This window comes from Anneissia japonica, unplaced genomic scaffold, assembly GCF_011630105.1.
Source record: "Anneissia japonica isolate Jap-2015-1 unplaced genomic scaffold, ASM1163010v1 scaffold1511_len2985839_cov193, whole genome shotgun sequence".
Classification (NCBI taxonomy): Eukaryota; Metazoa; Echinodermata; class Crinoidea; order Comatulida; family Comatulidae; genus Anneissia; species Anneissia japonica.
In genome coordinates this window covers 2,629,439-2,652,502 of record NW_022685291.1, presented here as the reverse complement: position 1 = coordinate 2,652,502, position 23,064 = coordinate 2,629,439, and the positions used below count along the sequence as shown (strand labels likewise).

At 31.8% G+C, this 23,064-nt stretch overlaps 1 protein-coding gene across 2 annotated transcripts in view; it reads left to right on the top strand.

Annotated features, from left to right (window-relative positions):
* LOC117110781 overlaps nucleotides 1-22,833 on the top strand; it is a 54,629-nt gene extending 31,796 nt beyond the window's left edge. For both annotated transcript variants that reach the window (XM_033253587.1, XM_033253597.1), the window contains 13 exons: nucleotides 46-113; nucleotides 294-321; nucleotides 758-885; nucleotides 4,374-4,463; nucleotides 4,834-5,010; nucleotides 6,711-6,944; nucleotides 8,967-9,161; nucleotides 10,595-10,771; nucleotides 13,189-13,482; nucleotides 15,738-15,809; nucleotides 16,719-16,911; nucleotides 17,020-17,064; nucleotides 19,139-22,833. In XM_033253587.1, the coding sequence (XP_033109478.1) occupies nucleotides 46-113; nucleotides 294-321; nucleotides 758-885; nucleotides 4,374-4,463; nucleotides 4,834-5,010; nucleotides 6,711-6,944; nucleotides 8,967-9,161; nucleotides 10,595-10,771; nucleotides 13,189-13,482; nucleotides 15,738-15,809; nucleotides 16,719-16,911; nucleotides 17,020-17,064; nucleotides 19,139-19,770 (2,333 nt within the window). In that variant the 3' untranslated portion in view covers nucleotides 19,771-22,833. The remainder of the gene's footprint in view (nucleotides 1-45; nucleotides 114-293; nucleotides 322-757; nucleotides 886-4,373; nucleotides 4,464-4,833; nucleotides 5,011-6,710; nucleotides 6,945-8,966; nucleotides 9,162-10,594; nucleotides 10,772-13,188; nucleotides 13,483-15,737; nucleotides 15,810-16,718; nucleotides 16,912-17,019; nucleotides 17,065-19,138) is intronic.
* The last annotated feature ends 231 nt before the right edge of the window (nucleotides 22,834-23,064 follow it).

Below are 23,064 nucleotides of genomic sequence, written 5' to 3'. Positions count from 1 at the left end.
TACATAGATTTTCACATACTTTTGCATATAAAAATCTTGTTTCAGATACATCTGGTAATGAAGAAGCCAAACAAAGTAAACCCAATACCAATACCACTGGTGAAAGATCTCAAGTAATATCAGATTTCATTTTTTATATATTTTCATAATTTGTAGTAGATCTTAGTCATAGTAGTTTTCTTGTTCATAAAATTACAGATTTTGTTAGGAAGTATTTGTTAGTTAACTGGTTTTTAAACTACTTTTAATGCAATGTTTTCAATATTAACCAGACTAATATTATTTAATTACAGGCCACTACATCGGCATCACCAATGAAAGGTATGATTAAAGTAAACAAATGAGAGGACCATTCAAAGCCTAATATTTATTGCACATCATTAGATCATTGTATTAGCGATGTCACCTATAGTTTTTTGTTTTATTTAATTTATCGTTGTGTAAATTTTGATTTCATTATTTATATTATTATTATTATTTATTATTGATGTTGTAATATTACTGTTACAAATAGTGATGTTGAGGGTAATGATGATGGACACTGATGATTATTGAGGTAATGATTAATGGAGATGGTAATGATGGTAGTCATAATGAGGATGAATGGTGATGGTGTTAGTGATGTTTGTATATAATAATAGTGAGGTTGTTGATGCTAATGATACTGAAGATGCTTAGTATAAGGTAGGATATAACCTGTGACTTGCTTTGACTAGGTTGAACTATCCCAAAATTAATTTTAAGCTTTTCTTTAAAGATAAAATAAAGATAGATGCCAATATGAGAGAAAAGATTGTACAAGTATTGAAAGGCGAACCTCCAAGGGATAATTCATTACGGATATGGGATTATGGAGGTCAATTAATCTACCACAGTATTCACAGGGTAAGTTGTATAATATAAAGCCAAGCGTCCACCCTAGATTTAAAACATGTTAAGAGCATTACAAAATTACTTGTTGAATACATAAATAAATTTGGAAATTAGCCAACTCCTCCTCTAATATGTTTTTCAAGAAATAGCCTAGCATTTAACTCAGCGGCAAATGTTTTCTTCCCTATTATCTTAAACATCTCATTTTGCGTGGTCAGTGAAACTTTATAAGAAAGTATCAGACCTGTCATGTCTCGCGTATCTTGCAGGAGTCTCACGCATTTCGACGAGAAGAAAACTTAATGGGATATCAAAGTGGCACTTTTTGTTTCAATGTATTCACTGCAAAGATGTATGTTATATCAATGCTTGACTGTCTTTTCCTTACGGTTTGTGACTTCACGCATAATTTTCAAAAAATGAACAATCTCAAGCAAATCCAGAAGAAATCTCAAGCAAGCCAGAGTGAGACCCTTGACAGATCTGAAGAAACCAATACATACTGACAAGCTGATAAAAATATTAATACTGTAGCAGTATTAATAATAAAACTACAAACAATAATAATAATAATAATAATAAAGATAATGATACTAATAATAATATTATTACCAGTTACAATAATAATTTCTATAGTAATAATGTTAAGAAAGACAAATTAATACTATTTGAGTTATATGAGATGGATTGACGTCCATCAGAGACATGTACACGTTTACCTTATATACTCACGTATAAGGCGACCCACGTATAAGACGACCCGCAAGTTTGAGAAGGTTTTTGGACCCAGTACCTTTACGATTTTAATCGTGCGGGAAATATTCTCAAGATGCATTATAGGCCTTAGTGCCAACATAGGACTCGGGTGCAGACTGTGACCTCAGGCATTTTTCTCCCATTCAAAAGCTACACCCTAACCTATATTTTCCTATTTCTTAAACCTACCTACTATGCTATATTCTACCATAAAACTGTCTTATTTTTTACTATTATAAACTATCTACTCTGTACACATAAAGATTCTAATATTTTAATATTAATAAATAATTTATCAAGTAATTTAGATAATTATTAAATAAGTAATTAAAAAACGAATTTATTTTTATGCATTATAAATTAACGTAGGCCTATTTTTTCATACGTTTCAATAAGTAGATGTTGATGCGTACATGCAGAACAATGCGTAAAAATACAGAACAAATTACATGCGTTATCTACATGCGCAAAGAAGTTTCATCATCATTTATAGCAGAACAAACAACAGAAGCACATACACATACAGCGATGCACTCATTATTATGTTCATCCGATCATATTGTTAAAACTTGCAGCCCCAGTTATTTGTGACTCGCTAGCCTATATTTTCAATTTATCACCGACGAGTTCTATATTCCCTTTAGAATGGAAACGGGCAAAAATAACACCAATTTTCAAAGATGGGGACCGAGCAGATACAAACAATTATAGGCCCATTTCTGTATTGCCATTAGTTAGCATGATAATTGAAAGAGCTGTTTATGAACAACTTTATGATTATCTAATTATAAATAATTTGTTAAACAATGCTCAATCAGGTTTTCGTAAGTTTCATTTGACTACAACAACTCTGATTGATGTTTCAGATTATATACTGAATAATTTTAATGAAGGCAAAGCCACTGCTGCAATATTTGTAGATTTAAAGAAAGCGTTTGACACGGTGAATCATCCACTTCTTATTTATATATTACAACAAATTGGTCTAAATAATATGGCTTTAAATTGGTTCAGATCATATTTAGATGACAGATCTCAAATAGTTCAAAGTAATTTGATGCGATCTTATCCCATGAAAATGAATATTGGTATACCACAGGTATCTATTTTAGGACCCCTACTTTTCAATATCTTTGTGAATTCTCTACCTAATGTAATTCAAGGCAAATGTGTCATGTATGCTGATGACACAACTATCCTTTGTAGCTCCCCCAATCCCACTACACTTCAAAAAGATCTTCAATTAAATTTTAATTCTGTAAACCAATGGTTCAATAATAATAAATTAATTTTAAATACACAAAAAACAAAATTTATGATTTTTGGAACTTCTCATTTACTTCCTAGATTTTCGGATATTGTCCTTAAATATAATAACACAAATATTGAGAAGGTCATGTCTATGAAATATCTTGGTGTCATTTTTGATACTAACTTATCATGGGCCTTGCATATTGATAATATGTCTTTTAAAATTTCGAAAAGAATTGGTGTGATTCGTCGTGTCAAACAATACCTTCCATTTAAAACTATAAATATGTTGTCAAATACAATCGTAATGCCATTATTTGATTATTGTGATTGCATTTGGTCCAACACAACCAATAATCACTTAAATGAACTTCAAATTCTTCAAAATAGGCTAGGAAGAATTCTTTTATCTGTTGACATTCATACTCAAATTCTTACAATTATGAATGAATTGGGATGGAAAAGATTGGTCGACAGATGGAATGAACATCTTCTATTATTAACTTTCAAATGTCTAAAAGAAAAGGCTCCTTCTTATTTGTGTAATAAATTTATCTTTTACAACAATAATCACCCTCAATGTACTAGGAATAAGTCTAATAACAACTTGATTGAACAAAAATGGAATCGGGTACAAGGCAAAAGGACATTTTTATATCATGCATTTTGGTTTCTCTTTTATTTGTTTTACTTGTGATCCACTTGTGATACCAGTGCTACGTCACTGAAAGTGTTATCACACAAAAGACAGAAATAAATAAATAAATAAATTGTACATTTATACATACTTCCAGGTAAGACATTTGTTTTAGTTTGTTTTCTAAACATTAATTATTCTTTATTTCATATAAAGAGATTTTGGAAATCACTTAAGGACCGATTAGATTTTGAATTATGAAAAGTGTAGGCTGTGGCACCGAGACAATTAGTGCCCAAAATTGTTTACAAAAACGTAATGCAATTTAATAGCATATTGACTACTATTGTATATTTTTGGAAAATATTTCAGCCGCTCCAAATCTCTGTCCTATTCTTCCTTCTTTCTTTATTCTTTCACAATTTTTCGTTTTTTTCTTCATATTTTTCATAGTTTTATACACTCACATATTCATTTGTTTTAGGGCTAGTCTAGGCTAGACCTTGGCTATCAGTGCCTATTACTATATTATTTAAATATACAATTTTAATAGATAAAATTAATTTAACATGGACAAAGTAATTCATAGTAAACCAATACATTAAATTTATATATTAATATAATAACGTTAACGAATAAATAACAATAAATAAACCGTGTACATAGTGTATCACTACTACAATAATATTAATCAAATATTATTATTAATCAAAAATATTATCCATTATTTAAAATTGCATTTAATACTAACATTTTGTAGGTTCATTGCAGTAGTAAATTCGCATGTCACAGACGATCCTTCACAGACTATATTTTTCTTTTGCAATAACTATGTTTTTCTTTGTACCTTTGCTAGTTTTACATGACACCTAAAAGTATCTTCGTGATCGTTTTTAACATTGCTGATGACCTTGATGATTACGCAATAGTTATAGATTCATCTGGAGTAAGCACTTTCTGAATTTTATTAAATATTTTAAAAACTTTTCAGACTTTTAATAAGTAATAATAAATCAGAGATATAATGACTATTAATAGTCATTATATCTCTGATTATATTGTGAAGAAGGTTGTTTATAGAATATTTTTTTTATTTTTTTCAATGTAAAACCATATAGACTTTAAAGGAAGTCAGCATATAGTTCAATATTTGTGGAACAAAAATTATATAAAAAAAGTATATTAACTGTATGTGACTGCATTGATTATTGTTTCATGACCTTTCACCTAGCAACCACTTCAGATAAAATGTTGAATAGTAGTAGCTGTGCCTGGTAGTTAATTTTATTGTTATTGTTACAATACTTTTTTTGCAGAATGAACACAAATACTACATGACAAATCTAGAGTATTTGTTATATTGGATTCGATCAGCTTACACATACACAAGAGCTGATGTGCGTGGTCATTGTGAGAAGAACTTTCCAGTCTTCATCATTCTTGGTACCCATCGCAATTCGCCGGCTAAAAGTGGAGATGATGTAAATGTTGAGGTATGTAAAAAAGTAAACAATACTATAGAATATTTTTTTAAAAAGGTAGAAATACTTATTTTGTCTAATTTACACATTATGAAATATAAAATGATGTTACAAGTTCTACAAATTCTAGGCTCCTAAGATATTACTGATGAAAATGGCTTCCACACACATTCTCAAACCATGTAGTATCCATATAGGATTAGGATTATAATAAATTAAATCAGCTTCTTTGTTACTTTTATTCCTTCATTCCTTGTAGATTTCTTACCAATTTTTTTGATCAATACATTTTTTTAAATTCTTCTATTGCACATCAATTTTGCAGACTATTTTTATTACTTTTACTATGACTCTACAAGGGCATCATGATAATGTAGCTAATACCCTAGAGAGATTTGTTTTGCAACCAAATGTACAGGTAGCACCATTTGCTGGTATACTTTAGTGATTAACATCTGCAATGTATTAACTGCTAACTAGGAATATTTTTTCTTCATTATACAGTACTATAAAAAAAATCAATTTCATTGGCATATTCTAGGTCTTGTTTCTGCTGAGCAAAAAAAAACATGTTTTTTACTTCTTTCACAAGCATGCACTGTAGCTCGCAGGAAGTAAGGTCAAGGTCAACTTCCGTTGGCGATAGCTCCACCCACCTGCCAATGCTCGCATTACCATATTTTTATTAATTGCACTTTTCACTACAAGTGTTCCGAAGGAATTTAAGGAATTTAACCATTTAATCAAAAACATGTGTTTTTGGCATTATTATCAGCAGAAACATGCCCCTATAGGTATAAAATTTGTTGCAATGGGTAGATTTGGTCTCATAGGGCCCGTTCATGCTTATGTGACCTCGGTGATGACATTAATGACTTTTACAGGCCTAGGCCTACTAACGAGGGATGTCCAAAATAGGCCTACCTCATGCTGCGAGTGCAATAAGGGTCCTCCCAAGCATTATTCCTATTCCTTTCTCTCAGTTCTCTAAAGAGTCAACACGTGCATTGCTCCTACGCCGCAAAATTATATTTCATTTAAATTTATTTACTCGGGACTCGCTATTCCCCTAAAATGAATCGGAAAAAACGTCTGGACAGAAGAGGCAACATCGCCCTGATAAGTGTGTGGGGGTCTACCCAGATACAAGAAGGTTTTGATGGGACAAGGCGGAACGCACAAACCTACGGGCTGATAATTACAAAGATGGAAGAGCTGGGCTTTGGCTTTAATGTTTTCATAACAAAATTAGCGAGTGACCTTCTAACTGCCCACTAAATTTACAAAGCATGAACGAGGGTTGGTCGTAGGGCCACAGACGACTCGCTGGCTTCATACCCGTTAAATGTGAAGGCGAGTTGTGTATGAACACAGGCATACTTACATGGCTGAAAGTGTATCAAACTCTATAAAAGAGGTATGCGGTAAAGTCTAGATAAGCAATCCTCTTGAAATGAGCCAATAACACACTCATATTCACCAATATTTGTCCATTTTTTTTTTTTTTTCTTAACAGACAACTTTTACTAAAAAAAAAAATCTTATACAGGTCTCCCTACAATTAAAGACCATATTATCAGCTTCGGTCTCTAAATATAATAATAAAAATAAAAGACATTTGTTAATTTCGGACCACAGAAAAGTGGTCTTTAATTGGAGGCGTCTTTCATGAGTGTTACATTTTTAAAAACAGTTAGTGGTTGTTTTTGTAGGAGAAGTTTGAGAAAATTCTAAAAGCACTTGAAGACAAGGTTTATGAGTCCCATGTCCATCCGGAAATCTTTGCTGTCGAGAACAAATTATCATCTTCAGATGAAAATTTCAACAAACTCAAGAAAGTTATTCTTGAAATCAAAGATGAGATGAAGAATCCTATCCCAAACACGTGGCTAGAGTTATTGATTGAGATTCAGAAATTAAGTGAAGTGGCTCTCCCTTTGGAACAGGTATGGCATCCTAATAAAATGTTATAAATACATAGTAACTTGAATTTCATATCTCCTTCAACATCAGACCCCTCTTTCTCGCATGCTACATTCACATAGGATATGAACTGAAATTCAGACCACATTTCTGATGTGCTGAATGCCAGAGTTCATATTCTTACATTACCTTTCGTTATTATTACTGCAGCAAGGTTATATTTTCATTGAATTTTTTGTTTGTTTGGTGCATGTGTGTGTGTGTGGGTGTGTGCGTGCGTGTGTGTGTTTGTTTGTTAGCAACCCCCTTCTTACAGTTTTAGGTCTAAATGCTTCATATTTTCACAGGTGATTTCTGATATTGAAAAGAAGGTTCCTTTTTAATTTTGATTACGATCCGGATAAGGGTGTGGATGTGGGACCCTTAAAAAAAACACTCCACATTAGGTCAAAAACTGATCTACCGATCTGTAATAAACTTTCTGAAAGTGTTATTAAATTTTGGTAACAATTGAGATTTGGGTGTGAAATTAAGAGGGTCATTTAAAATGCTAACCCCCAGCCATAAATATCTCAAAAACTGAGCAATGTATCTGAATGAAATTTTCTACAATGGTTTTTATGTTTCAAGAAAGAAATTATTAAATTTTGGCGACAATCCAGAATAGGGTGTGAATATAGAGAAATGTCCAAGAGCAGATATCTCAAAAACTGATTAACCAAGTTACAAGGAAGAAATGAATAAATATTGATGATGATCAAGATTTGGGTGTTGATTTAGGGAAAAGATGCATGAGAATTTTATACAGGGGGAATTATGATGTACAAACTGCTGGAGTGTGCTCCAGTTGCTTATGTTTTAGTGTTATTTTATTATTATTATTGTTGCTGTTGTTGTAATTTGTATTATTATTGTTATATTATTATTTTTATTATTTATTATATTATTATTATTACATGTTATGCTTATATGATAGGGGACCAACCAGAAAACCAATTTAGGCTTATTTGATCCTCCATGTTTTTCTTGCATTCTCCCATTTTTGCTTATTATGGTTCTTTTCTGTTGACTTTCTGTTTTCCAGAAGAAAAATATTACTTTGATTTGATTTGAAAATGTTATTCTTGAATTATTTTCCATGCCACTTCTTTTTGCTATGCTTTCAAAAACAATAACTGGTTATACCTCAAATACATCTATGTCAAATAAAATTAGGTGATTGTCATTTATGAGCAAAATTGGTCTGTTTTAAATTTATTTTTTAAACTATAACAAGTCTGAATAATATTCATTCCACAAAAACGTAAAATAAACAAAGCATAAATATTATATTAACATTATAAGTATGAAAAAAATGCCACAAACAAGCTAACCTTTCATACTAATAAATATATAAAATTATTGTCATTATTAAAAACTATTCAATGATAGATAAAAAGAATTATAATAATATATATATCAACATACTCTCGGATGTCAATACAAATTTTGCATATTGTCATTTTCACAAACATAAATCTTCTCTTTATAATTGTTTATACATATTTTTATTAATTCTTTTTAAAATTTAGATATAGATTTACAGTTTTTTTTTATCCTAGCATGTAAATTCGACACTCTTGGTCCTCTGCTTCTCAACCTATGGGTCGCGACCCAAATTTGGGTCGTCAAAATATTTCTGAGGGTCGCGAGACTGCTTCTGATGGCCAGTCCATACACCCAGGCAGCTACGAAAACAGAATCTAGAAATTATTTTCAACCCAAAACCTAGAATCAACTCTGATGGTACCTCTATACAGGGGACACCCCTATTAAGGGACACTTTTTTTGGTCTCGAAGATGTCCCCTTAATAGGGATTCTACTGTATGCCAATAAATTTTGAAAGTGCTTAATATATACTTGATATCACCAGAGACAACTTTCATGCTCAAGAGTCCATATAAGGAAATTTATCTACAATAATAATTCATCACTAATCCACACAGATTAGGATTAACCAGTTAATTAGTAAAATTAAAATTTCATATTTTCTAATTTCATGAAGGTTAAATCAATGGCAAGGGAGTGTGGAATTTTAGATGATCAGACAATTGATGTTGCAATCACATACTTAAGTGATGTCGGTGAAATCATGTATCACCCAACAGAAGAAGCACTAAAGGACATAGTGGTGACTCAACCAATGGAGATTGTCGAGTATTTTAAGACTGTGTTCACCATCATAGAGAAAAAAAAAAGGGTAAGATTATATATTTTTGAGAGTTTAACAACTTAACAAAAATTGCATGAGCCACATAAATACTACTGTGAAAGGGAACTCCTACTGTACTACTACTTGCAGTGCCATTCATGTACAATAAGTATTACACAAGTTACAGGCACATCCCTGACAAAGACAATGTAAAATTAGGGCTAGCAAGAAACAAATTGAGTTTAAATGTTAAAAAAAACCCAAATGCAATAACTGCCCCTAATATAAATATTTTTAAAAGATTAATAAAAACCAACTAAAATTAAAACTAAAAAATAATAAATAGATACTTTTTAGCATTTTGAAATAAAAATGTTAACATGCAAGTTAATTAATTAAGTTCAATTACTTACTTTAAATTTTTTTCGTTGTTATATAAATTTGTATGTTAAGTCAAAATTGCCTTGAGAAAACCATTTGTGATTCAAGTTTTTCCATTTGAAAATAAAGTTCTCATTATTATGATGGTCCAATAGTAAGCATTTAATCTATGCATGCAAATCGTATCCTGTTTCTGAGCAACATAATTTGTGTTATCTAAGTGACATTTTAACAAAACATTCAATCAATTTGGTATACTTAACCATTATTATTGATATTTTCAAGCCTATAATATAAGTATTAGACGACCTAAAGAAAAATTTATCCATAAGTCGGGGGAAGGCAAAATTTTGTCCCCCCATAATTTTCCTAGTGGTGATAGTCTATTTTTCAAAATGTCGGAATAGTTTGATTGATTGGTTGCTTATATTGGCTTCAATGGGGCTTACAACCATAATCATGCATGAAACCTATGCATGCTAATGCCAATGCCAAATATTAAATTAAAAATGGTATGCAAATTAAAAGTTGATTATAATATTGTTGAATAGTCACACAATATTTTTGGATATTGTTTAATAATTAAATGCAGTCTTTTCAGCCTTAACATTTATCTCCAGGGAGACTGTCCACCCCGGCCACTTTATGAGAGAAAATACTTTGCTGATATGCAAGGTACACCCAACATTTTCTTTCTCCCGAGTCCCATGACTTGTTATGCCACTGCATACAAATCAAGTGTTGCATTCTAAATAAGATCAGCCTTCAAAGTTTACAAGTTCGGCCATTTTTCAGGCAGACACCATCACCGAATTGTCAAAAATGTTCATTCCAACATGTGTTGGCCAATATTTGAGAGAAGTGACTGGTTTAGCTTGTCTTTACCACCATGTATAAAACATTACAAGATTGAGAATTTATCTCTTCAATTGTAACATTTCTTAAATAAAAAAGAATCACTTAGGAAATTTGTCTTGTTGTTTAAGATGCTGAAAAAGAGGGCATATGCCATTTCCTCTTATTTTATGTTTGTGCATTTAATATGAGTGTTATATCAGCATACCAGAGAGTGAAATCTGCTTATTAATTTTTTCTTACAGAAAAAAGATTTAAAGAAGCATTGGAGAAAATTGGAAAAAGGTGTTCTAACAAAGCACCTTCTTAAGCATCTTTGGGAGCAGTTTCCGATATTTCAGAATGACCCAAATGAGGAAATGTTTAATTTTTTTGTCAATTTGATGACAAAATTTGGCCTGATTTGTCCAAAAAAGAATGAAGTATGTTCCATTAAATATTATAAAAATAATGAATGTTTATGAGTGCAATGGGAAGAATATTTTCATGAGTTGAAAGATTGACTATTCCATTTGACGAGGCAGAGCCAAGTTGAATGGAACAGTCTATCTTTCAACTCATGAAAATATTCTTTCCATTGCGCGAATAAACAACATTCATTTATTTTTTTTATAACACACCTAAAATAGATTCTTGTCATTTGATACTTTATGAAAAAGGGGAAAAAAATCCACCTTTTTTCTAAATGGAACAGTCCAGCGCCTTTTTAACCACACAAACCACTATATTAAGTTGAAGTCATATCGTATCCTAGGCGCATTGCAATGGAGTGAAACGGATGGAACGTAAAGTGCACGGATGGAAGTAAGAATGGTGGAACTAATTTCCATAATAAGTGATAAAATGGTGTAAATTTCATTCATTTCGTTTATTCAGATTCTTCACACTTCAGAAAAACAATTACATTAGAAATAATAAAAGGTATCGTGCACAGCAAATTGGGAAGTGTGAAAGGGGGTCAAATGAGTGTACAACTTTACTGTAAGCCAGACCCACTGTAAAACATAAGGATTATGGTACATAACAATTTAAGTGCAGCACTCATGCTGGATCATAATAACAGTAATATGTAGAGTAATAAGCAAGTAAATAAATTGTGTCACATGATAAGAAATTCACCAATCAAATCGTTTTATTCCAAGTGCTTCAGAATGAATTTACAGCTGCTGTATACCATTTCTGGGTATTCACACATTAAGTCCTGCACTCACTCTGATAGCTAAATCTCTATTCCATTTCTAAAAATATCATCCTATCAAGCCTATTAAAAAAAACATGTTGTGTATTATTTTTATGTATATTCATATTATCTTCATTTATTTAAAAAAAAAAAACTGCATTAAAATCACTATATATTGTAATGTATTCTATATTTGAATGGAAATTGTTTAGTTTAGTTTGGTCTGCCATTTAAGTCTGAATGTCCTACACATATTTGGTATTCAATATGTGTACACATCTTCACTAAAATCACTATTTCTATTTTAAAAGTAGTCCTTATTAAAATGAAAACATTTTTCCATGGGTGGCATGTTCTCTACTGACAAGAAAGAACCGTTCTTGTGGGCAGTAGACACAGGGCCCACAAAAAGGATTGTTTTTTTTTTCCATCCCAAAGAACAGTTCTTTGGCATGGAGTCAGTACCGAGTCAGGCACGCCAAAGAACCGTTGTTCATCCAAAACATTCTTTGTGGGGTAGTTTTTAGCTGCAATTTTTTTCAGACTTTGTAAAATACTTTGCATGTCAATAATTTAGACAAAAAATAGCATTAACATCACTATTTATTTTATAGAGGTCTTTAATTGGAAAAACCAAACCATGGTTTTTGGTCTCTAGATAGAGGGAGTCTTTAATTGGAGGGTCTTTAATTGGAGAGAGACCTGTATTTCCATTTTTTAAAAACGGATCTTAAGATACTTGCAATTTCTAAAAATTGTGGAATGGTGCAAATCAAACACTCGCACACACATTAATACTAGCTATTTCTTGTATACCAATAGTAGCGATATGATAATATTGAAGTTAATAAAATCCTGGTGTTCAAACACTAGGAATTTTACTCAACTAAAAACTTGATTCTCTAAAGTCTCCTGTAACCCTATTAATAGTAATCTATAAAATTCAGTATTTGAGTGAAAATGTTCATTCACAGTAAAAAGTAGAACCTCTATTTAGGGACACCTTCAGGACCAAAATAAGTGTCCTTTGAAAAATGGTACCCGTATTTAATTTTTTCGAGCCGCAAGTCATACAATGATGACAATTTTTTTTTATAATTTTAGTTTAATTGATCTAAGAATGATTTACAATACAATTAAACTAATTATTAGCAAATGTACATGCTGATATAAGATAAAAATTCTGTTATGATGAATTTGAATAAAATATTTTTGTTAGTTGATTTTGTAAATAATGTATGCTATAGGGGCTGAATGTTAGTGTAACTGACTATTTGGGCACAGTCAGAAAATTTCCCTGTACCCTTAATTGAGGTGTCTTCGTAATAGGGTTTGGTCATAGTGTTAAAATATATATTTCTCCTTCGTTTTACTGAAAAGGGTCTCCTTTTAATAGGAGCATTTACCTCGACAGGAGTGTCCACTAAGAGGTATGTCCCAAAGGATGGTTTCTATTTAGTTTGTAGTGTAAATTTAGTGTTTTTTTTTTCACCCAGTATATATAATTACCCAAAATAAAATGCTTGAAATTAAAATTATTAAAGTATGTAGAGTTGTTCATGATGTATGAATTATGAATATAAAACAAAAAAAAACCACATTGTTCTGTTTTTCATAAGTTCAAGATCTAACCTTTTCTCACTTTTCTTGATCCTGCAGAATACTGATTCAGATGGTATTGCTTACTATGCTGTTTCACATTTGCCGCCACAGCGATATGTAGAAGATCCAAAAGATGACCAAGTGAATGACAAAGTATCCATCTTCCATGACTTCTGTGGCTTTCTTCCCGACCATTTATTCCACGTGGCTGTCACTAAATTCATTGAAAAGTTTCAAGTGGTAAATGGATTTGAAACTGAATTGGCATATGATCAGGCAAAGCTTAGTGTTGATGATCATCATTATGTGAGGATAGCAGTGGCAACCATCAACCACCATCGGATGTTTAAGGTACAATTACAATTTCACATATTAGCTTCTTAAAGTGTCTTAAATTTACATGTAAGCCTCTTTATTTATTTATTTAGTTTTTTTAATATATATTTTCTCATTCATCCACTTATTCATTCATTTTATGAGGGTGATCCATCCAGTCGGAGCTGATCATTAGGGACCCTGAATAATAACAAGAAAGAAAGAAAATTACATAGAGAAAATAAACATCTTATATATATATAAATTTGAAATTTAGTGACTATAAATAAAAAAAATATAATAATTATGGTATAATATACAAGTCGCTGTAAGGTTAGCCATATTTCCTTGGCAGTTCTTTTGAACTGCAATTCAGCAGCCAGCGATCTTTTTGCAGTGATTAATCTCCATCTGCAGATACCATAGGTGGCATCTTACACATCATCATGTAAATTCGGAATTGTAGTACATATATTATTTTTTTTTCATTGTAATTTACAATCTTAATAATTTGCACCAATGTACCTGACATGCACACGGGAGACCCCAAAGAAGTCCCTGGCAATAGCGTCCCCAATATAGAGAGCCCTTTTCTAATTGTATTTGTCTATGGAAAAACAGCTACTAAAAACATGCTTGGCCAACTGAAATGGTGCGCTACAATTACAGGTATGATTTAATTATCCCTGAAATTCTATCAATGTTGCTGGTTATTATTTACCATGTCAGCTAATAAGTCTGTTTACATGTTGAAGTTGAAAGTTCATATATTGGATATATGAGGCGACATGTGTTTACTTGTTATGTAGCAAAAATCGACATGGTTTTTACGTTATGTATTTACATAATATTTTATATAATACATAATACATTATATAGTATATAATTTTTTATATAATACATACTATTTTATATAATATATAAAATATAAATTATATAAAAAGTTAAATATTATATAAAAACTTATATATTGTATGAGATTATATATTATATAAAAAATTGTATATTATATAAAATATTATATATTATATAGAACATTATATAAATATATAACGAAAAAAACTCATGCCTATTTTTGCTAACCATTAAATGAACATTTGGCACGCCAAGTGTTCATATAATATTTAGAAAATGTCCTTGATGTGTCTGCCGAAAAAGGCCATTAGACTTTACAAATTCACCAGTGTACCTGTCTAAAGGAATTTTAATTGTACTAATAACAGAGCTAAGAACAAATTGTAGAGTCTTTAAATGTTTGCAGTCTTCATTCTATAGTTCAGCATCATCTTTAACTTTTATAAAATGTAATTGGCTCGCAAGGGAGAACTTTGTAGGCGGAGGTATGCTCTCTATTTAAATAAATAACAAAACAACACAAAGGCAAAGACGACATATCAAATTAAAATAGCCAATAAAAAGATTGATAAAATAAGTAAAAAATTTATTTTTTGTTTATTTGGCCACAGGGTTTAGAGGATACCCACACCTTGTGTTGGGCTCTCAGCTCATGATGTCCTCTTGGCAGCCCTCTGGCCATTTTTTGATTAGTTGTGCCGAATATGTACAATAAATAAATTTATTATTATTATTTATACTGCGGTCCATGAGACTATCACACAATAACACAGGAGTACAAAAAGAGAATGAAAGAATTGATTACTGTTTTCAGTACACAACATGTTGTCTGTATGTGTCACTGAAGGATTAACATATAATTATTATTGAAATACAGTGGTACACATTCAGCTGTATGTTTTATTTATATTTCAACATTAACAAAATAAAAATCAGTATTATTATTATTTTAACACATAAACAGCTTCTCCACATAATATAACAGTAGGTCTAAAGAATAAAAATATATAAAATACATAACAAGATTTAAACATATAGGCCTACAAGACTAAAAAATAAAACTATACAGAAGAGACAGGTAAGCAGACAAGGCCTATCTATACTTAAGTTTAAATTAAACTGGCATTCATCCCATCGAACGTCCTACTGTTAGCATCTGAACTGACATAGCATCTGAACTGATCTTGCATATTCTGTACTGATCACATCCACACATGAAGTACCCAATATTGTAGTACCCAGTAGTTGCATAGGCCTAGATGCTGAATATATATTATTTCAAGGTTCAATCATAGAAAAAATATATGTTCCCAACAACAAAAACAAAAACTATGGTGTTTAACTGTCCTTTTTTCACGTATTTCCTAGTACTGGAATAATAATAATATTATTAATAATTGCAAATAATATGTAGAATTTTCTTTTCTTTTCTGTAGACAACAATTGTGAGGCGACAACACCCTAATGCTGCTTGTGTTATGGAACTAGTACCAGAAACATGTAAAAAGGTATGAGAACAGTTATTTTAATGATCTAAGATACTGTAGGTTTATAAGGTCATTGTGGATTATGGGATGCTGTAGTTCTGGGCACTACTGTACCACTAGGAATGAGCTGAGCAGTTGGCAGAGAGGTAATGTTCCTGCTTTTTATTTATTTATTTATTTAAGCTTTCTTTAACCAGGGGGTATCCATTCAATGACTAACACTGCTTTCCAAGGAAGCCCTGCAACATACAGTAAATATACAAAAAAAAATGTTCACAATCATGTCAAAAGTAACTAAAAGTAAGTTAAAAAAAAAAGGTAACCAAAATCATAGCATAATTAGGTATTAACTTTCTATAATATCCAGTCAGACCTAAGAATGCCCTAGCATTCTTTTTACATATAGGCGTCGAAAACATTCTGACTGTTTAATGAAAACAAAAGTTAACTTAAAGGAAAGGTACAGTCTTACTGAATACAGATAAAGGCCGCTTTTTTAAACATATAGAAAGAGAATCTTCCCTGCATTATATAAACACTATTTATTTATATGCTTTTGATCTCCATATTACTTTTCACAATAAAACTAATCATCATTGAATTACAAAATTAAGACCTTCCTGTACTAGACTTCTTATACTAATCAAACAGTTGATTTTGGTCCTTCACAGGTTTTAAAGTTTATTTTTTTCCAGTTCCATGTTATTTTATGTTAAAGGTCAACATACAAATCACAAAATGTAAGGCCTATGTTGATCTGATCTTAATTTTATAGTTTTATTTATGCATTGAACTGTTAATGTGCATGCATTTGAATTCCATGCTCCCCATTTTTTTGTGTCTGTCCTTGCACAGGCACCTCATATCATCATTGTCAACATCATTAATCAATGACAATGGTTCTTACTTTTTTCATTTTGGTTTGTGTAGGTATTGTCATTTCTTGAATCAGTTCTTGAGGGTTTGTGTTCATCTGCAAGAGGGATTAAATACCAGATGTGTATACCATGCAGTTGTAGTGAGAAATATCAGTGCATGCACAATCTTGAAAATTTCAATAAAGATATAGTGGTTTGTGGTGATTTTCAAATAAGCATTGAACGCTACTGCAGATTGTTTGGAGGTGAGGTTTAAAAAATACATATTTGTTTATGTATTTGCTTGTATATTTTATTAGCATATTTATTCAAGTACCTTTAATTTATTTTTGTGATGGTTTTTGTATTTTCAGATTCAAGTTCTACAATTTATCCATCTGAGCAGATTGCAATTCAAGGTACATTTTGAAATTCTTTAATTGTTTCATGTTCACAGAAGGATTTGGCGATGGGTGTCACATGACCTAATCTGGGTGTTGGATATAGACAGTCCACTGACACAACAGTGTTTTACATGGAGATTTCTATTGCGGCCGTCCCTTGTTTATTGCTATAAAGATCGTCAAAATTCCCAGTAAACTATACCAAATTGATTGGAAATTAAATTTAAGAATTTTGCCTTAATGGTTTGCTTATGCTGTAAAGGATATTAGCTGCAAACATTGAGATTTTTCAAACCAATGTTAGGCCTAGGCCCCTGCACATCTACGGCATGGTTAGGTATGCATGATGGCCTTTGACACGCGAACTATGCTGCGATGTTTGGGCCAGCTAAGGTTTATGAACGATCACTTAAATTTCAAAGCATACAATCTAAAGCTAAACACTATTTTGAACAATCGTATTGCCTTTCCTAGCCATTTACTTCTCACGTTAACAGTGGGTGGTTGTTTTCGCAACCATAACATTATCTTTTCCTATGCTTTCGCACTGTAATATTTTTCATGTACAGCTGTATAATCCCAGTTAGGTCATGTGACCGCCTGTAAACAACCATCACTAAATCCTTCTATTACTATTGCCTGCCACCACCATCATTGCTTCTTCGCTCACGATATATAAATCTGTTAGGAAAAACTTCAATTACTCATACCTACATACAAAAATGGTATATTGTACTTTTTTTTACTATACAGGTATTGTTTTAACATAATACAAACAGCCATATATGTAATTGCTCACTGGTCAGGAACAGTTAGAGAACCCATCACCAAACTTATACAGAAGCTTCTTTATATCATAATGTATCTCACACATGATTTAGAAGGGGGAAAAAAGATATAAAATTTTTATTGAACTTTGAAATTTATAATCAATGATAACATTTTTATGTTTGATTTGAGCACTTTTTAATAGTTTTAGATTTAGATGGTTTTAGAGCTACTCAATAGCTTTAAAATAACACTAAAACCAACTCAATAGGTGCTACACTACTGAGAAACAGTCAGTTCACTGAACCTGGGCACCGGAGCTCCAGTGGCCCCTGATCCATAAGGGCCCCGCTCTTTACAAAGAATCTAATAAAGTAATGCACAAATAAAAGTCTAGATTGACTTTATTACTGCACACTCTTATTTAAAACTGTAAAAAATAATCACCTATACATGCCCAGGCCTCTATGCTTGAGGTAAAATTTGTTGGAACACTGGATAGAAATTTCCAGTGAAAGAGAGATGGCACTACAATTAGGGATAACAACATTCACAGTGTTTTAGTTTGGAGTATCCATATCAATTGAAAATCATTTTAATGTCATTATACAAATGAGGGGGGGGGGGCCTATGCCATATATATTTGTACATAAAACATGAAATTGAAAGGTCGCGTTGCTCTTCAGATAATTTCCAATTTTGTTGTCGAATTATTTTTTCGCCACAACAGTTTTTGTGATCAAAATTTTGTTTCATAATTCTTGTGCACCATTTGTAGTCAACAATATCTTCATTTCTCTCAGATGTGTTTCTTCAAGACCGAAATTGCCTAACCTATACATGGTTCGATTGTACTTTTGTATAATATAATAAGTAGATATTTGTGCAGGCCAATTTTCCAGGTTATGAATCTTTAAGCTTATAGAAGTATTTATGTGTCGTATATGATAATCCCATGTTAAATTTTCGTCTATTTCTATTTCTATTTTTTAATTATTTTTTACAATTTCTTGATGTGTTTTCCGTCGACATAGATATTCAGGACTCAGAAGAAGATGCAAAAAGACACTACCCTGTGGTATGCCAATTCCGATCCATTTAGGGGTGACATTTCACTATTAGCTTCCTTCCAGCCAAAGGGCCAAGAAAAGGGGATTGAGTTGTAAAAAAACTGTGGGACAAAATCAATACCGGGATAATAAAGTGGAAGTTTCAATGTGGTATATCAACCCCAAATGTGTTAGTATGTTAAATGGAATTGCTGACAGTGTTGGTAGAGTAGTATGTGTATAGATATTGATGTCTTTAATTTTTTTCACAGGAATGACAGATGTGCAGTTCAATACACTTAAAATGGATGTTTCAACGTGGTATGACGACCGCAAATGTCTTACTATGTTGAAACTTTTGTTCAGAGATCATGTGGACAAAGTGACACTATCGGGTATATCTAACACAATGAGATTGCTGAATGATTTAGTTACACATGATCATTTGCATTCAGAAAATCTTGCTATTCTGTATGATACCATCATCATAACTAAACATTTTGGTCTGCAACGAAAGATTAAACTACCGTTATTCCCGGATCTTAAGGAAGGAACCATTTTGAAAGAGTTCACTCTTCACAGACAAAAACTAATGAAGTTGGGAATGAACCTGACCCTAAACAATGTGACACAAATTGATGAATTGCTTAATACACCTTGTAAGGAGTATACCGACGTCTGGAGTATGATCATTGATCTAGAAGACAGACAGATAATCAGTGAAAAGAATATGAAAGTATTCATTGATTCATTGAAAATTCTTGAAATCTATCCTGCATTGAATGCACTACAAGACCTGCCGCCCCCACCTGGCGCCACCCAACCAGTGGTGGCACCTGGTTCCTCCCTCCCCCAGTCGCCTGATGCCATGACAAGGTCATCGGATTGGATCTACAAAAAATAATTTGCATATCCAAAATGTTATCTTGCGGATTGCCAATCCCTGATTGGTTTAATTTGGGCCATAATATGCAAACCCAAATAAAAATTGGTCTAATTGGGGCCATACTATGCAAACTCAAATAAAAAATCAAGGCTCCTTGGTTAAGACTCACCCTGCTCCGGACACATCGGACCCCTTGGCGAAAAAATTTCTGGAGCCAACACAGCTGTTACCATTACCAGCTCTTACACCTTACAACTAAGTTTACAGGTAGCAAATAAAAATGAATTTTGTATTTGATACCTAGACAGTGTGAAATTCTCACTTTATTTTTGGCAGTTTTCTTAAGAATAATTTACAAAATAAATTTTTATCTACTGAGCAATAGCTGTCGCGTAGGCCTATCCCCGACCGGCACTGCACTTACGATGACAGTGACAAGCTGACGACCGGCACATGTGAATGATTCTGTAAACATCGGAAACATAAGTAAAACACGAAGTAGTGCCTACCTCACTCTAAAACCAAGGACTTATTAACTGTGAACGCCCAATTCGTTGAGAAAATAACAGTAGATGGTTACGTTGGTGTGAAAATCACCCAAATGGAAATTTCCTCTGTGATAGTACTAAACATATGCGAGACACTAAATATAGGGGTGAGACAAGGCAAGATGTCCAATTGATCGAAAGAAATGACAAACAATTAAAACATAATTCATAAAAGGGAAAAACCAAATCGTTGAACATTTGATAAATATGTTTTGATGCAGAAATTTTAAAAAATAGAGAAAATGCAATATTTAAATATAAAAAAAAAATTTATTCTTAATAAAAGTTGTTAAATTCTATGAATATAATATGTTTGTGTTCTTGTTTAAATACACGCAATACTGATTGTTTCTTAAAAAATTGTCAACCAATCAGCCATTGAACAGTAACATGAATGATAATGGTAATGCAAATCTGTAACTACGTAGAGAAAGAGAACATACTATCAGAAGCTCAGGGAGGATTCAGGTCACTATACAGGTGCGAAGATCACATTTTCACTATTAAAAGTATTTTAACCTGTCGTTCCAAAGAAGGGAAAACCACTCACTTAGCCTTTCTAGACTTTCAAAAGGCTTTTAATAGTTTGGCGAGATGGCCTTCTCAAAGCAACATGGGATGCTGGTATCATTGGAAAAATTTTGAAAATTATAGATGATTTATAATGTGATGTGAAAGCAAAGTGAAAGTTGGGGATAATTATAAATACCTTGGAACCTATTTATCTAACAACTTCAGTGAACGTACCCATTTTGATGATTTTAACCATGTTCACTATGGTAACATACTATGGAAGACTATTCATCTTCCATCAAATAACTATGCTTGTTCTGTTTGGTGCAATACTTCATCTAATGATAATGATAAATTAGAACGATTACGAATGCAAATGGCCAGATATATTCTAAAGGACACTGTACACCTCTGGGATAGACACCAATCTCAACTATACATAATATATCCAAGACAAAGTTTCTACTTCTTATTGTTGATATGCACACAAATCGTTTGCCAAAAATAATGTTAAATGCCATGTTGTATTTGAAATGTGACTTTGATTTGTTACAGTATAAATGTTTAAGTGGTGCTAAAGGGATCCTTGATCAATGTGAACAAGAACATTTTTTTTAACATGAGCTTGAACATAATAGTAATGATCAGCCTTTAAACACTCACTCATTTAACGATGTTAAAAAATGCATACTGTATTGGATATATCAAGAAACCAATGGTTAGAAAACATTAAACAAAAATCCTCATTGGCTGATTATGCCAAACTTAAAACCACATTAGATCTAGAATGGTATCTCCTTGATATACTGTATCTGATTTAAAGGTGTTAGCCTCAAGTTCAAGCTGAGGTCTAATACACTTCCATTGGACAGAAAAACAAGTAAATGGTCAGGTGAAAGTTCAGGGCATTGCACATTATGTAACACTTTCTTTTTAATTGTAGTGCTTTAGAGGATGTAAGAAACAAAGAACTTAACACTCTGAAATCTGATTTAGAATTATGTGAAGATCCCAATATCTGGCAAATACAGTATATCAATCCTCAGACTTAGATAAGAAACTTCAATTTGTTCTTGGAGGTTGAAATACATTAATAAGTGCAGATACTCTAGAGCTTTTGATAAATACTGTAAAAATTATTCCAAGATTGCATGGTGCAAGCATGAAATGTTTATGTTTATTTTTTATCCTTGTTGTAGTTTAATGGAATTAAATGTTTTCATTTTTTTTTTCTCAACTGTCAGCATTTTCACAAACGTACAAGCATAGTGTTCTCTGTTACCCCCTCCCTTGATATGGATATTGCAAAACAACTAAATACTGTAAATTACTATATTTGCTCACCTGTAAATAAGCTAATGTACATTATATTCATGACTGCACTATAATTTGGTCATAAAAGTTCATGCGTATGTAAAGGCGTATAAATTGGTCTAACCCCCCCCCCCCACCACCCAGCAATAATGTTGTTGTTGTTGTTGTGCATATGCACATGTGAAAGTGCTGATATTTGGGAGCAACCCTTACAACTATACAGACAGTATACTGTATTGAAAATTTGTTTAGTAGTATGACTGTATAAAAGTTACTCCATACCTTTAATTTTCAATGGTATAATTTTTTTTAATTTGTAGTCTTATTTTGTATGTACAGTATTTTTCAAGTTTATTTGCATATTTTATCAATGATGTTGAAGTGTGCTCCTTCTTTAGTTAATTTTTATATTTTTGTAATTGAATGCACCGTGTGTGCCGCCGTTCCAAAAACGTATGTTCTCAAAGTAAATAAATAAATAATGGTTAATGAAATGGTAAATGGTAATGGAACTTCAAAAAACAACATGTCTAGGGTAGTTCCTAAACTTGCATACATCACATTTTAGACAGCTAGGTAACACCAAAAATTCATCAACATTCCATTGTCTTTGTCTTATTTCTGTTCTTAGTTATGGCTTTATTATTATTATTCTTATTATTATTACTTTTAGCTTATTATTATTAGTTACTATTATTATTTACTGTTACTATTACTGCTGTTGTTATTGTTATTGTTGTTATTAATATCATTATTATTTATAAATTTGATTAGCTTTCCCTATGTAAAGTTATTTATTATTATTATATATATATGTATATATATATAAATTTTGAAAGGCAAATGGGAAAAACCCATAAAACAGCAAACGGCCACATAATGCAAAACTATTTAAAATTAAAACGGAACAGTAGAGAAAATCCGATCAGAATGACAA